General features: G+C 47.9%; 1 protein-coding gene across 4 annotated transcripts in view; it reads right to left on the bottom strand.

Moving 5' to 3' along the window:
- Positions 1-15,509, bottom strand: part of CCDC134 (coiled-coil domain containing 134) — a 36,520-nt gene that overhangs the window by 16,600 nt on the left and 4,411 nt on the right. For all 4 annotated transcript variants that reach the window (XM_075574016.1, XM_075574018.1, XM_075574017.1 and 1 more), the window contains 4 exons: positions 14,266-14,387; positions 13,870-13,954; positions 2,975-3,156; positions 1,014-1,085 (listed from right to left, as the gene is read on the bottom strand). In XM_075574016.1, the coding sequence (XP_075430131.1) occupies positions 1,014-1,085; positions 2,975-3,156; positions 13,870-13,954; positions 14,266-14,387 (461 nt within the window). The remainder of the gene's footprint in view (positions 1-1,013; positions 1,086-2,974; positions 3,157-13,869; positions 13,955-14,265; positions 14,388-15,509) is intronic.

The raw sequence follows: 15,509 nt of genomic DNA on the forward strand, positions 1-15,509 counted from the left end.
ATTCAGTTGCCAGGACTGAGCCCCAGACACTGTTTCTCTTGGCTGGCTACCATTGCTCAATGTTAAAAGATAGCCACCACAGGGTTTATAAGGAACACTGCTGACAGAGCAGGAGATTAACAGAGGAAGAGACACTCTGGGAAGGAGTGTGGAGACCATTTGAGAGACACTCTGGGAAGGGGTGTGGAGTTGGACTATGACCAGCTGGAGATACATGTCAGAGAGGTTGCTGTATGTTCAGCACTCTGACATCCTGAAGCGGACAGGGGAAAACCCACTTGCAGTGGGTCCCTGCACCTAAGAAAGGTAGATCTCATTCCCCAGACCCAGTGTGTATATTTTTGTATTTTGTATTCTTGTGTGTTTCCGAGGTCTTATCCAAAATAAACCTCATTTTATTTCACTGCCTTGTCTTGCCCTGTGACTGATCCCTTAAATATAAATGGTGTTAAAAGTCCTGGTCTACTGTGACAGTGTGAGACAGTGTGTGTGTGAGACAGTGTGTGTGTGAGACAGTGTGTGTGTGAGACAGTGTGTGTGAGTATATGACTGTGGGGAGTTGAGGGGGGGGGGGTAAGGTGGATTGTCTCGGCTCCGTGTCCTCTTCCCCTCTGGTGCTGCTGCTGCCCAAGCGCAAAGCTTTGACGGCTGCTGCCCTCCAGAGGCCGGCCGGAGTATACTTCTGCGCATGCGCAAAGGACCGTCTGCGCTTGATCGCGGTGATGGCAGCATCTGCGCATGTGCGACATGTCTACGCATGCGCAAAGGCCCGAGGACCCTGCTGTGCGCTGATGGCGAGAGAGACGTCTACTGCGCATGTGCGCGCAGAGCCGCCTGCGCAGAGATGGACTGTATGCATGGAGGTAAGTGCGTGGCTGGCTGCATCATCTGCCAGCACTTACGTCATTTCCATAACCCACTTCCGTCTCCAGAAACTGAGATTTGGTCCCACTAAAGAAGTTTCACTTCAAAATGATTCTTATGGTCCAATAGCTCACACGGACTCTTCTTACCTCCATGTTTTCTGTTTTAAAAGGATTCCTATAATCCGGCGATTTCTCGCTGATACCCAACTCTTGAGACATCTGCAAAAGAGAAATGGAAAGATGAATCCGTCCATAAAACATGCGAGCGGAAGTTAACAAGCCGGGCGCCAAACACGAGAAGTGAAAGCGCCCATCCTCCTTCCAAGGAGGAGGAAAACAAAATGGCCGCACACAGACTATTGCTTCAGAAGGCTAGAGTCGTAGGTACAAAAATAGTTGCAGCATATAACAAGATTACAAGAGGTGGTGAAGTTACCGGCACAACAAAGTACATGGTGAAAAAATATTTTATTGCCTCACACACACACACCTCACTGGAGGTGCCTTTGCGGAGGAGAAAGGCGAGTTGGCTAGAGTAGCTGTGTGTATTAACCCTGGTTGCGTATCTAAGTCACGTGCTCACTTGTGTGCGTGTTGTGACAGTTAGTACATTGGGACGGATTTAGGAGATATATAAATCTCAGTTGAGGGACCTTTGTGGAGGTGAAGGGCAGAGCTGTGTATTAACCCTTGTCCTGTAGAGGAGATATTGTCCATTTGAGGGACCTCTGCGGAGGTGAAAAGTCCCGTGTGCAGGTAACGTGCTCGCAGGTGGGCCGAACGTGACAGCTTGGTTTAAAGAAGTGATGGACATATTTGGCCAGCTAGACATTAAATGTAGTTACAAGCAGAGATCCGCACAGGATATGCTGGATGAATACATTTCTACATCCCAACCTCTCCTTTTGCTTTCTTTGTTCCTGGGTCAAGAAAGAGACAGGCTAGTACAGTGATGGTTTTATCTAGATTTAGCCTGCAGGTTAATAATTTGCTACATTGAGAAACGGTTCATTGGTACAGTACATGTCAGACAGAAACAGGACTATTCTGCACTCCCAAAAGTACTAAATAGAGACATACTCTAACACAAGGAGCTTGAATGGTGCTAGGGTTCCCGATAGTAATTCTGAGGATATCCAGGAGGGGGTTATCAACAAACACAGAAGGGGAACCAGAACTCCTAAAATAAACAGGTACATCTCACGTCTGAATTTCCGGGGAATTTATTGGAAGACAGTCAAGATGGACAGGAAAAGGAGTCTTTTTCCCTCCACTTAAACCGCAACTTAAGTGGAGCGAAAAATCCTAATCTACCCGTCATCTTGACCCCCTTAATTACTACACATTCTCAAAACGTAGCAGATGGTCACATGCAGGACCACATACACCAAGCTATCCTAAGCGGTGAGGCACCGTGACCAGGCTTAGCACTACTTGCTGAACACGGCCCTAAGTCTCTGAAGAGCATGGCGTGGGCCTCTTACACACATCAGCTCCCTGCATCCACTTCACGAAAATCGCCCCCTTATTCACATCAGTTGCCACAATTGGCTTCATACATGGCTGGGAAATGGGCCGCAGACAGATTTTCCAGGGGGCCCAGGACTAGAGTTATAACCTGCCCCCCTCCCCGTGTCGGAGGTCTTGCGAGCCCCCCTCATTTCACATCTCGCGAGCCCATTCCTCTATTTCCCCCCCCCTCTTCCCGTGTATTTCTCTCCCCTCAGTCTCACTCTTACTCCCTCTCTCTCTTCCTCACTCACTCCCCCACACTCTACTCTCACCCCATATCAAACACACACACACACACACACACACACTAAGAAAACCCTGCCCCCCCCCCCCCCCCCCGTCGTCAACCCTGGTTGGGATAGACATAAGGCTACATCCGAAATACAAAAGAAAGCCACGGCTTAAAAATAGGATCCCCGAGGTCTTACAGCAGACAGAGAAATGGGTCACATTCAATATTTAGGTTTCAACGGGTTCGCTCTCACACACCTCGACTGCCCAATGTGGAGGCCAATTAGATCACCTCCTGAAATATCAGTTGCACCCCTAGACTCCAACAGGATCAATAGGTTGAGACCTTCAGTAGCTGTTCTTACCAGCCCTAGCAGCTGTGAGTGGAGTCCGTCCTCAAAGATCCTGCTCAGGTTGCAGAAGCCAATCCCCCAACGGATCAGATTGTTCCAGTTTGAGTTGCGATCGAAGTAATGGTGAACGATCTTGGGGAAACGCAGGACCACGTCACCGAAGAACGCCGAGTTCTCCACGGTGTGCGAGTACGCTGAAACGGTAGGCAGAGAGTAATGGTTACATGTGGTATAGGGGTATATTTGTACCACTTGAGGGCATGTGCCCATCTGATTAGTTTAGTTTGCCCACCACTCCATGAAATGGTTAAAGGCTTACATTTGATTTGATATCATCTATACCAGACTGCGTCATTACCGCTGTGATGCTGCCTTTACCATTTATATTTGCTGTGACTTCACTTCTTCTCAAATTATGCACTTCTTTTTACCAGCCTCAGTATGTCTCAAACTCTATTCATATATCTCCATCTCTCCTTTCTTCACCACTTCTCAGTTCACATGAACTCCTTTCTTACCTGCGTCCTCTGACACCACACAGCTACAGTATATCCCCTGCACTAAAAACCACCCCTACAAATCCTCCTCACACATCCTCTTTCTATCCATGCTTCTCCTCCTTGCTTCTGGGGATATCTCTCCCAATCCTGGTCCCTGCCTTATTTCTACTTGCTCTCGTCCTCGCCTCCCACATGCAACTTCTACTCCTTCTGGTGCTAACCCCTCCAACCTCATACCCATCCCCTGCCACCCTCCCTCCTCTCTCCCTTTCTCCTGTGCCCTTTGGAATGCTCGCTCCCTCTCTAACAAGTTCCTCTCTGTACATGATTTCTTTCTCTCTCACTCCCTGCTTCTCTTTGCTATAACTGAGACCTGGCTCACTCAGTCTGACACTGCTCTGGAAGCTGCCCTCTCCTATGGTGGCCTTTCCTTCTCCCACACTCCGCGCCCTGACGGCAGGGGTGGAGGCTTGGGGCTCCTGCTCTCCTCTCTCTGCCGTTACCGAACCCTTCCTATTCCCCCCTCTCTTGCTTTTCCCTCCTTTGAGGCTCACACTGTCCAGATCTTCTCTCCTCTCCCTGTGGCGGTCATCTATCGCCCACCTACCTCTACTCATCCCCCTTCTGCCTTTCTCTCTCACTTTGAATCCTGGCTCTCTTTCTTCCTCTCCTCAGACTCCCCTGTTCTTCTCCTTGGGGACTTCAATTGCCACATTGATGACCCCTCTCTCTCTTGGGCTTCCCGTTTTCTTTCTCTAACCTCTTCTTTTGGCCTTCAACAGTGGACTGCAGCCAGCACCCACAAGGATGGCCACTACTTAGACCTGGTTTTCACTAAAAACTTCTCTCTCTCTGATTTCTCCATTTCCCCTTTTCCTCTCTCTGACCATCACCTCATCTCATTCTCTCTCTCGCTTCTCCCCTTCTCCACCTCCATCTACCCCCCGGTTCTGCAGAAACCTGCGCTCTATTCACTTACCTGACTTTTAGTCCACTTTAAGCTCCTCCCTCTCCTCTCTCAGCTCTGTTACAGACCCTGACAACCTGGTCAGGAACTACAACTCTGCCTTGTCCTCCTCTCTTGATCTACATGCCTCGCTTACTCTCTGCCGCACTCGCCCTTCTAACCCTAGACCCTGGCTAAATTCCCACACGCGCATGCTGCGTTCCTCCACTCGTTCCTCTGAACGCCTCTGGAGGAAGTCTCACACTCTCGCAGACTTCCTTCACTACAAATTTATGCTATCCTGTTTGAACTCTGCCCTCTCGCAAGCTAAACAAGCCTACTTTTCTTCACTAATCAACATGCACAAGTCTAACCCACACCGACTGTTCTCTGTCTTTGATACTCTACTCAAACCACCCTCAGCTGCCTCTCCTTCCTCCATCTCTGCTCAGGACTTTGCTGACTATTTTAAGGAAAAGGTGGAATCCATACGGCAGAACATCCCCTCTGTTTCTTCCTCCCATCCTACACCTCTTCCTAACTCTCCTCCTGCCTTCCTTGACTCTTTTTCCACTGTCTCAGAGGAGGATGTGTCGCTGTTGATCGCCTCTTCTCCCTCTACCACTTGCCCTCTCCCTCCTATCTCCTAAAACCTCTAGCTCCTACTATAATCCCTACGCTCACACACATTTTTTACTCCTCCCTCTGCTCTGGAACCTTTCCATCCTCCTTCAAACATGCAACAATCATACCATTACTCAAAAACAGCAAGCTTGACCCTACCTGTCTTTCTAACTATCGACCTGTCTCCCTCCTGCCTTTTGCCTCTAAACTCCTTGAACGTCTTGTATTCTCTCGCTTGCTCCATTTTCTCAACACCTATTCTCTCCTAGACCCTCTACAATCTGGCTTCCGCACTGCTCACTCCACCGAAACAGCCCTCACTAAAATAACTGACGACCTCCATGCTGCCAAAAACAGAGGTCATAACACTCTGCTCATATTACTCGACCTCTCTGCAGCATTTGACACAGTGGACCACCCTCTTCTCCTCCACATTTGCCATACTCTAGGTATTCGGAACAAAGCTCTATCCTGGATCTCATCCTACCTCTCCCATCGTACTTTCAGTGTCTCTTCTGCTAACACCTCCTCCTCTATTGATCTCTCTGTGGGGGTACCCCAGGGCTCTGTCCTGGGACTTCTTCTCTTTTCTCTGTAAATACTCTCTCTAGGTGACCTAATAACATCTTTTGGGTTTAATTATCACCTCTATGCCGACGACACACAAATATACTTTTCAACACCTGACCTTACACCTGCTGTACAAACCAATGTTTCTGAATGTCTCTCTGCTATATCATCCTGGATGGCCCTCCGCCGCCTTAAACTCAACATGGCTAAAACAGAGCTCCTCATACTTCCTCCCAAACCTGGCCCTACTACCTCCTTCCACATTACTGTTGGAACTACAATCATTCACCCAGTAGCCCAAGCATGCTGCCTAGGGGTCACACTCGACTCCTCTCTCACATTCACCCCTCACAATCAAAACATTTCTAAAACTTGTCGCTTTTTCCTCCGCAATATAACAAAGATACGCCCTTTCCTCTGTTGCACGACTGCTAAAACTCTGACTCAGGCCCTCATTCTCTCCCGTCTTGATTACTGTAACCTCCTGCTGTCCGGCCTTCCTGCCTCTCACCTGTCTCCCCTACAATCTATCCTAAATGCTGCTGCCAGAATCACTCTACTCTTTCCTAGATCTGTCTCAGCATCTCCCCTCATGAAATCCCTCTCCTGGCTTCCGATCAAATCCCGCATCTCACACTCCATTCTTCTCCTCACTTTTAAAGCTTTACATTCTTCTGCCCCTCCTTACATCTCAACCCTAATTTCTCGATATGCACCATCCAGACTATTGTGTTCTTCTCAAGGATGTCTTCTTTCTACCCCCTTTGTATCTAAAGCCCTCTCCCGCCTTAAACCTCTCTCACTTTCTGCCCCACACCTCTGGAATGCCCTTCCCCTCAGTACCCGACTAGCACCCTCTCTATCCACCTTTAAGACCTACCTTAAGACACTTGCTTAAAGAAGCATATGAATAGCACTGTGGATATTCTGAACACATGATACATAAACTTGGCCTCCTGCAGACACACTTACCAGAACTCCCTCCTACTGTCTCTGTACATTCTCCCTACCTACCAATTAGACTGTAAGCTCCTCGGGGCATGGACTCCTCTTCCTTAATGTTACGTTTATGTCTAAAAGCACTTATTCCCATGATCTGTTATTTATATTTGATTACCACATGTATTACTACTGTGAAGCGCTATATAAATAAAGACATACAATTTGGGCGATTGATGATTTTTTTTTTTTTTTTAACCAAAATATAAGACATGGAAAAATAAATAAATAATATATTTATGTGAGAGGGAGACACGGACTTTCCTTGCCATTGCTCGTGCGCTGGCATACGCCCACAATGCTCGTTTTATCTGCTACATTGTAAGTAGCCATTTTTCATGTTGCGCATACATTTTATCCTTTAGCACTTCACTATTGTGGCTTTTCTTTGTTACCCTTCGGATTCACAGAAGTTGGGACTGTACTGCTATCTCGGATACCTCCCTTCGAGACACTGCATATTTGTATCACTTTATTTATTATTTGTGCCCTACGTTCAACTGTTGAGATAGATAGAATAGCTTTTGGTTATATTCTTTTTTTAGTTCGTTGTAGACACGGGGAGCTGAGACCTGGGAGGGGGTTAGATCTCCTCCGGCTGCTCCCTTCTCTCTGACGTCACTGTGCTTTCTACAAGGGTTTGCACAGGCAGAGCCCCCTCTCTCCCCCCTCTCGTTATCTGTATTACCTCTCTGATACGGAGAGGGAGGGGGGGTAAGGGGAATGAAACACTGTATTAAAAAAACATCCGTTCCCATTCAGAGGCCTCTAAGAAATTCAACTTATAATTAATTTCCAAACAGCAGCTGTTAGCATTGTTACATTTGCTTAGGGAAACCAATTACATTGTTAAATTAATGTTTCTACAAAACGTCTTTTTTCAGTCTGGCAATTTGGGATTGCATTTTGTTTTTCACAATAAGTAAATAGATGAATACATGTATATCAGCATAAGGCACAGTACACGTCGGGTTAAAACGGTTATAAAAGATAAGCTAGTAAGGCAGTTACATAAAAATAGCATAAACATTGCAAATTAGTACAATGCAATTATCCTTAATAAACACAGGATACGAAGGACCCGTCGGCTATAGTTCAGAACATACCAACATTTCCATCTTTCCTGTCTTGCCATCAAATACTTTCTGAGCAAGCTACCCGCCTATCTGAACAAGCTCCTCACCCCTACCACTCGCAGCACCTATCACCTGAGATCTGACTCCAAAAGGACTTTCAGTAACAGAATGAGAAAGATGGTAAGTCCCACAAGACAGGACTTCCAGACTCCAAACCAGGGCACTCATAAAAAAGGTGGGTACAAAAGTAATCAATTTATTAAACACACTAATGACAAGAACATGCAAGGAATCAGGGCACACGCCGCCCTCGGCGCTGCCCTCCCTTACCTCTCTACCCGGCCACGGGTCCCTCCGCTCCACGCAGTAGAGGGTGGCACGCACCACCCCTCAGTTCCCCCGCGGCTCTCTCACATGCCGCCGTCTCAATCAATAGGCGCCCGCTGCTTCCACTTAAAGGGCGCGCGCCGCATAAGTTAATTTATGCACTGCCCCCGGCGGCTGGCTCCGCCCACCGGATGACTCAGGTTCCTGGCTCACGCTCACGCCCCCCAGCAAGACTGCTCATCTTCACCTGTCCTATCACAGGAGGCTCCTCAGCTCACCACTGCCCTGCCTCCTCCTCCTCTGATTGGCCCACTGCGCTTTATTATACCTGTAGCTCCAATGCAACGTCGCTCTGCATAGTTTCGTTTGCCTCATGCTGTTTGGATCCTATGCCCATCTCCCTCTTACGTTTCAGATCTCGTTACCGAACCGGCTTGTCTACTTACCCTCTCTGGCTCCTCGACTCCAGCATCCTCTGGACCTCTCGGACCGCACAAACACGGCTCACGGACCTCTACTGCCCCTGACCCTTGGCTACGGACATCACTATGCTTCCCTCTCTACGCCCGGATCTGGCAAGTACTACGGCTATGTAAGGATCTGCGCTGCGGGCATACCCGCTGCCAACGCCTCCTTACCTCTCTTACATGCTGCCCAGGCTCCCCGGCGGCATACCTTGCTCCTTGCGGCTCCCTCTCCCGCTGCCCCCACACTTCCGGGTCGCGCGCGTCTCCCCTACGGGCGCACGCGGACCCAGGCTGCCATTTACAGGCGCCGGGCGCCTGACTCCGCCCCCGATGACGCGGCACACACTCCACGCGCTTCCCTGCCTCTTCCCCGTCAGGTCCGCCCCCCAGGCCCTTCCCCGGGCCGCTCCTCCCCTTGCTGTGACAGGCCCAAGCTACCCAGACACCTTTCCCCTATCAGGTCCTCCCCCGGGCCGCTCCTCCATTCCTCCCCTTGCTCCGATAGGAGGGAAGTGTTTGGGAAGCTGTGGCCTATCAGGCCTTTCCTCTGACCACTCCTCCGTTCCTCCCCTTCCTCTGATAGGTCCCAACCCCCTATTTAGTCTCTCCTCACCATTACCTCTTTGCTCTGCATAGCTTCTGTACCTTGGTGCTGTCTGCTGTTGCCTGGCCCCTTTTGTCTTTCAGTCCCTGTTCCTGTCCCTGGATATTCTGCTGACCACCCTGGATATTGACCTTTGGCTTTGGACTTCGTTTATGCTGCTCTCTGGTACCCCTGGACTTGGCGTTGGACTCTTTACCTTGCAGGCTTCTACAACCCCTGGACACGGCTTACGGACAATCTACTTCGCTGCTCTCTCCACTCCATAACCCAGGCTTACGGAAACTCAAATACGCTGCTCTCTCCATCCCACGACCATTGGCTTACGGACTATACCTACCACCGCTGGAGTTGGCAAGTACGGTACTCTTTCTATTGTTGTTACCCGGACCATCTACTCTACTTCCACACTCCGGCCGTGCCCCCGTTTACTGTTAGGTGTGGGGTATTATCCCTTTCCACCTCAGTCCCGGGGTCTCATCTGGCTTGTGGGCAGGCCGAGCGTTACAGGCTAGTCCCTTGTACCCTGGCCACGCTACCACATCCACACCCCGGGCACGCCTCCACTACTGCGGGTGCGTGGTCTACTCACTCTCCACATCAGTACTGGGGGTTAGTCTGGTCTGCGGGCAGCACAGCGTGACAGAACACAACTGACAGACTAGAATACAAGCACCAAAACCATGTAATAGACCGTCTCATATACACATAAGGAGACCGATAATTCTGGGAGTGCGAGTCTGCGACTATAATTAGCTGACAAATGTATATATGTAAATAGTCTACCCACAAAAGGGTTAAACTAACTGCCAGAGGAGGCAACCCACACGGCTTTGCCAGGTCTGAGGGAGGGAGCAAACAAGGTGGAATACAACCCAACCCCAGAGATACAGCTGACCTGTACATAATGAACCCTAATGGGATATAGGGCAATAAGAATATGCTGCAAATAAAGGACTGCAGTCTGAATAAAGCAACAGCCCGAGTGAGACTACAGCAGTAATGACTGCACGAGATGCAGCGTATGATGCAGTGTGATTCCTAGCTTGCAATAGTGTATCCAATCTGTGCTCACAGCACACGCTGCTAAACACCAGAGGGCAGTGCACTAGTATAACTAAACACCAGAGGGCAGTGCAATAGTATAACTAAACACCAGAGGGCAGTGCAATAGTATAACTAAACACCAGAGGGCAGTGCAATAGTATAACTAAACACCAGAGGGCAGTGCAATAGCATAACTAAACACCAGAGGGCAGTGCAATAGTATAACTAAACACCAGAGGGCAGTGCAATAGTATAACTAAACACCAGAGGGCAGTGCAATAGTATAACTAAACACCAGAGGGCAGTGCACTATTATAACTAAACACCAGAGGGCAGTGCAATAGTATAACTAAACACCAGAGGGCAGTGCAATAGTATAACTAAACACCAGAGGGCAGTGCAATAGTATAACTAAACACCAGAGGGCAGTGCAATAGTATAACTAAACACCAGAGGGCAGTGCAATAGCATAACTAAACACCAGAGGGCAGTGCAATAGTATAACTAAACACCAGAGGGCAGTGCAATAGTATAACTAAACACCAGAGGGCAGTGCAATAGTATAACTAAACACCAGAGGGCAGTGCAATAGTATAACTAAACACCAGAGGGCAGTGCAATAGTATAACTAACGACACACAATGGCAACAATGAGTCATAACAGAATATAATGTCTGTTCCCAACACCGTGTGTGAATGCACCAAAATGCAGCTACAGGGATATTGCTGAATATAGTGCAAGCAGCTGAGTGGAGTATCTTTGTAAAGTAACAACAATGTATCAATTCTCAATAGACTCATCAGACAATGATGGGGTTAGAAATGTAGCATGCTTGCAAAAGGTGATATAAACAGCTGAGCAAAAGATCCCCTCACATCCACATCAGCTGTAAATAATATCCTGAATAAACAAAGATGCAACCTCCAAAGTTCTAAATGGTCCATAAATGTCTGACCAAAAATTGTCCTGAGTAGGTGGGGACAATATCACCTGGTGAATGGTCACGCTTAGAGGTTACTCATTGTAAGGTGAGGTAAAAGGGTGCCGGTGGAGAGTAGCTCTGCTGTGCTCCACTAGTTACCACTGTCACTGCTGGTGCAGTTTGTCAATAAGAGTATAGTCCATGCTGCTCCAAAACACAATGCCCAATGTTAGACCGAGTGCCGTGGGATGCCAAAAGTGCAGCTGTCTCTGGCAGGAGACGGTCAAGGAGAACGCCCTGGTATTAGACAGGTTAAATAAGTGGATACTATTACAATTTGGTAGTAGTGCTTTTTCAGCCCATTTTCCTCCAAAAGACTTTTCACAGTCGCAAGGTTCAACAAAGTATCCGTCCGCTCCTCCTCGTACCTTGCACCCCTAAAACTAGAACATTCTAGCTAAGACTCTCACAGCCACCACCAGCAGACAGACTTCAGCTGTCTCACATTTTAATCTTGCCTGTAACTGTTACATACGCCCATAGCATATATTGTCCCTAACTGTCCATGAAATGCCTGTAAATATAATGTATAACCTTGTTTATTTAATGTAACCACGTATCGCCACTCTATGCCCAGGACATACATGAAAACGAGGAGGTAACAATCAATAGTTCCTGCTAACACATTTTATAAATAAATCTTCAAAATCCAAACAGTAATAATCAAAACAGGAGATTAAAATAAAAAAAAACAAAAAAAAAAGAAGAAGATAGGAAACAGAAGGTTAGCCATTGTATTATACAAGTCCAGCTTCCCCCACCCCCACACTTCTCCAAAAACAAAATCGCTTGTAGTTTTTCACCAAAAATAATGGTTTCAATATATGGTTCCCACTCCTTTAGAGCAAAACTGATAAGGAATTTGCTTTCATTCCAGAATCACACAGCCATACTAATAAACATTGGAATTTGTACAGAAGCTGGGTAATACAAGTATCCTCATTATTCATCCAATCATTTATAAACAAACTTCCTAGCAGCGAATAGAAGTAAAACCATTCGCTGCATCATGTCGTTGGAATATCAAAGCATATAATTACATAGACGAGGTTGACAAAAGACATACAGACGGGCCCCGCTCACGCGGCGGGTTCCGTTCTATGGCCCGCCTCAAAGCGAAAATCACCGGAAAACAGAACCGGCGATTTTCGGTGCATGCGCAGACCTGCAATTCCATCTTCTGCGCATGCGCGATCCCCGTTCTGCGCATGCGTAAGCTCGGCACCCCCCGTTCTGCGCATGCGCGACCTCTGGCGGCCCCTTTCTGCCCATGCAAAAACATGGCGGTACCCTTCTCGGTACCGGCAGATCGCCGAAAAGCGGGGCCCTACCCTATGTCCATTAAATTCAACCTATGTTAAATTTAGACGACAGATACTTTATCCTATATTCGTACTTACAGTATATTGATCCAGAGGAATCCCAGTGACATATTATCTAATGATATCTCGTAAGGGGAAAAATAAATTGCTTCCTGACTCTAATAATGGCAATCAGATTACTCCCTGGATCAACATCCTTCCCATGTTTACTTATTTGGTATATCCCTGTATATCTTTCCTTTCTAAATAGATGTCCAACCTTTTTTTGAACATATCTATTGTATCTGCCATCCCAGTCTCCATTGGTAATGAATCCAGCACTGTAAATGCCCTCGATCGGATCTGAAGAATCTAAGGCCTACAATCTACTCTCAAACCATCCCACGGATTTGTTTAGCACTTTGAGCATCCACCTCGTGCGCCACACCACGCGTACGTTGTGATCACGTGATTGCAACATCACCGGGTGATGTGAAAAGAACAGGAGGGGCCCCCCTCTTCCGTTCAAATGGCGTTCGGCGCGCTCCATACGTGATTCTCTTCCCCCCCCCTGCAAACGAGTGTAAGATCCAGGATGCAGCTTAGGGGTTCTCAACCTTTTCTTCAGCACGTGCACCCCCAGAGGATTAAAAATATATATCTCGGGGGACACCCCATGCTCACCAGATCGCACGTAAACCCTTCTCGCTCACACACACACACACACACACACACACACAAACACACCACTCACTTCATACTACCCTTATTCTTAACAAACTCACAGAGCAGACTCGCCCACTTTCTCACCCCGCACTCCCTTCTCACATTAGCGCCCATCATCTTTCTCTATCACACTTTCACGGCGGGTGCGCCCGACCTTTCCCGTCTCGCCCGCCGGGCTGAGCGAGGAGAGAGAGTGCAGGCGGAGCGCCGCCTCTCAGCCCCAGGACCGCGCGGGACCCAACAGCTGAACAGCCGGTACTTTCCCCCCTGAAGTCGCAGCGACCCAGGGTACCATGGCGCCCCGGCCGAGAGGCACGGACTGCGTTACTCAGACGCTGCACAGGATATTCCGCTGTATTTCCCGGAGCTGGGCGGCAGGGGTTAGTATCTGGAGCTCATTAAAAAGAGGCAATCCATCTGGTTTATTTTTTCCCCCATACTGGTTTGAAGCAGGAAGCTGAACCCCATTAATTTCAGCTCTGGGCACCCCCAGCTTTCTGAGGTACTTATCTCCATAGTGGGTGCCAGTAGCCGCTCTAGGGTTCACTTTATGGTGGCTTTTCTATGCTCCCGCGCCCTGTAGACCAATAGGAAGCAATGATGTCACCCGGTGCGGCTTCCTATTGGCCCATGTGGCGCGAGGACTTTAAACTGCAGACATACCGGCGCCCCCTGTGGAGGCGAGCATAATATGCGGCGGGTTTTTACCCAGATATAGATATAGGGCAGGAGAAATTTACCATCTTTGATCTTCTCGTCCTCAGGGAAAGGGCCATCGGGCTGCACACCGGCTGCCATTAAGATAGCCCGGGAGTCTTCTAGCACCTGAAAGAAGCACAGACATTGGATGATTGGAGGGTTCTTGACGCAGGAATTCCTCTCCCCTGATTTTTATTATGTTTTGGTGCAATTATATTGTATTGCATTCTAAGGTCTGTTCTGTTATATTTTGATATTCCTGGCTCCGTACGCCATAAAAATAATAAATAATAAAAACAAATAGGGAGCAAAAGACAGAGAGAAAAGGGGTGGGGGAGACAGAGAGAGGAAGGGGTGGGGGAGACAGAGAGAGGAAGGGATGGGGGAGACAGAGAGAGAGTAGTGCAGATTCTGGAGAGGAGTGGCGGTAATCTTACCTTGAATAGTCCCTTCAACATGATATCTATAATCTTATACTGCTGGTTTACATCATTAAGTTCAATCAAGTTATTCAGGGCATTTATCTGATCCTTCCGTTTCACCTCAAACAGCTTCTTATCTGCAACCAGTCAAGGGCCAAATGGTGAGACTTAAACCTACTTACACCGAGATATATCCTCTGCCTTCCATCTGGAAATCCTCATATCCTGTATTCTGAAGCCAGGGTCACGTGTGATGTGTGAATGGCCCCCGATAGCATTAACTCAGCTCCCTTTCCAAATCACTCCAAGTCCTATAATATTTCCTTCACTTTATTGGAAAAGCAGCAGTAAATACAGGCACTTGTGGATGGTGTGTAGTAGTGATTTGTAGTTAGAAACAGATGGCCTTGCCATGGGAGTGTAACAGAGATGGGTGCTGTACTCACTGTCTCCAGGGTGGAAAAGGAAGTGAGGAGCAAGGGTCACACTAGAAGTGGGATGGGACAAACTACTGTCAGCAAAGAGAGGGGGGGAGGGCAGAATAGCCCATTCTGAGAAGAATCTCAGAGGTTGCTGTAGAAACTCACTGGTTACATGCTCACAGGCAGAAAGGGCAACATATTGATACATCACACAGGCACGGTGTATATGTGTGTAGAACAAATGCATGCAGCTGAACTTAAGGAGCTGACAAGCAGAAGGGGGGTAAAACAGAACTATGATTCTTGTTCCATGACATCTTGCGTATCGTCAGCATCCGTGTATCGGCAATATATCCCGCGTATTGGTAATCAGTAATATCCTGCCTATCGGTAATTTCCTGTGTATCAGTAATATCCCGCTGTGGCAGGACGGCCTGTAGGCAAGGTCAGACAATAGTCCACACTTGCAGTTTTAAGGTAAACCAAAATGTTGAGTGGTTTTATTTCTCCACAACCCAAATAAACATTTGGGCACACTGTCCCTTTAAGGCAAAACAAAACTCATAAAAAGAACGCCTACTCCCCATAGGGAGAACTTGCTAAACATTCCAGGCCCTATACATCGGGCTGGCTGGCTTTGTCCAGTTCCCAACCACTAAAACATACACCACAATAGTTATGGAACAATATTAAAGCCCTTACTGTATCTTTGTTTGGGAATCTCTATCCCTATAGAGAGTTTAGAAAATCCTTCTGGATAGGCGCTTGCACAGGACAGCTCTGTAGTCGGAGTCAGCCACCTACTACAAGCAGTAACCTCCTTATTAAGCTGGTTGT

Source organism: Ascaphus truei, chromosome 17, assembly GCF_040206685.1.
Source record: "Ascaphus truei isolate aAscTru1 chromosome 17, aAscTru1.hap1, whole genome shotgun sequence".
Lineage (NCBI taxonomy): Eukaryota > Metazoa > Chordata > Amphibia > Anura > Ascaphidae > Ascaphus > Ascaphus truei.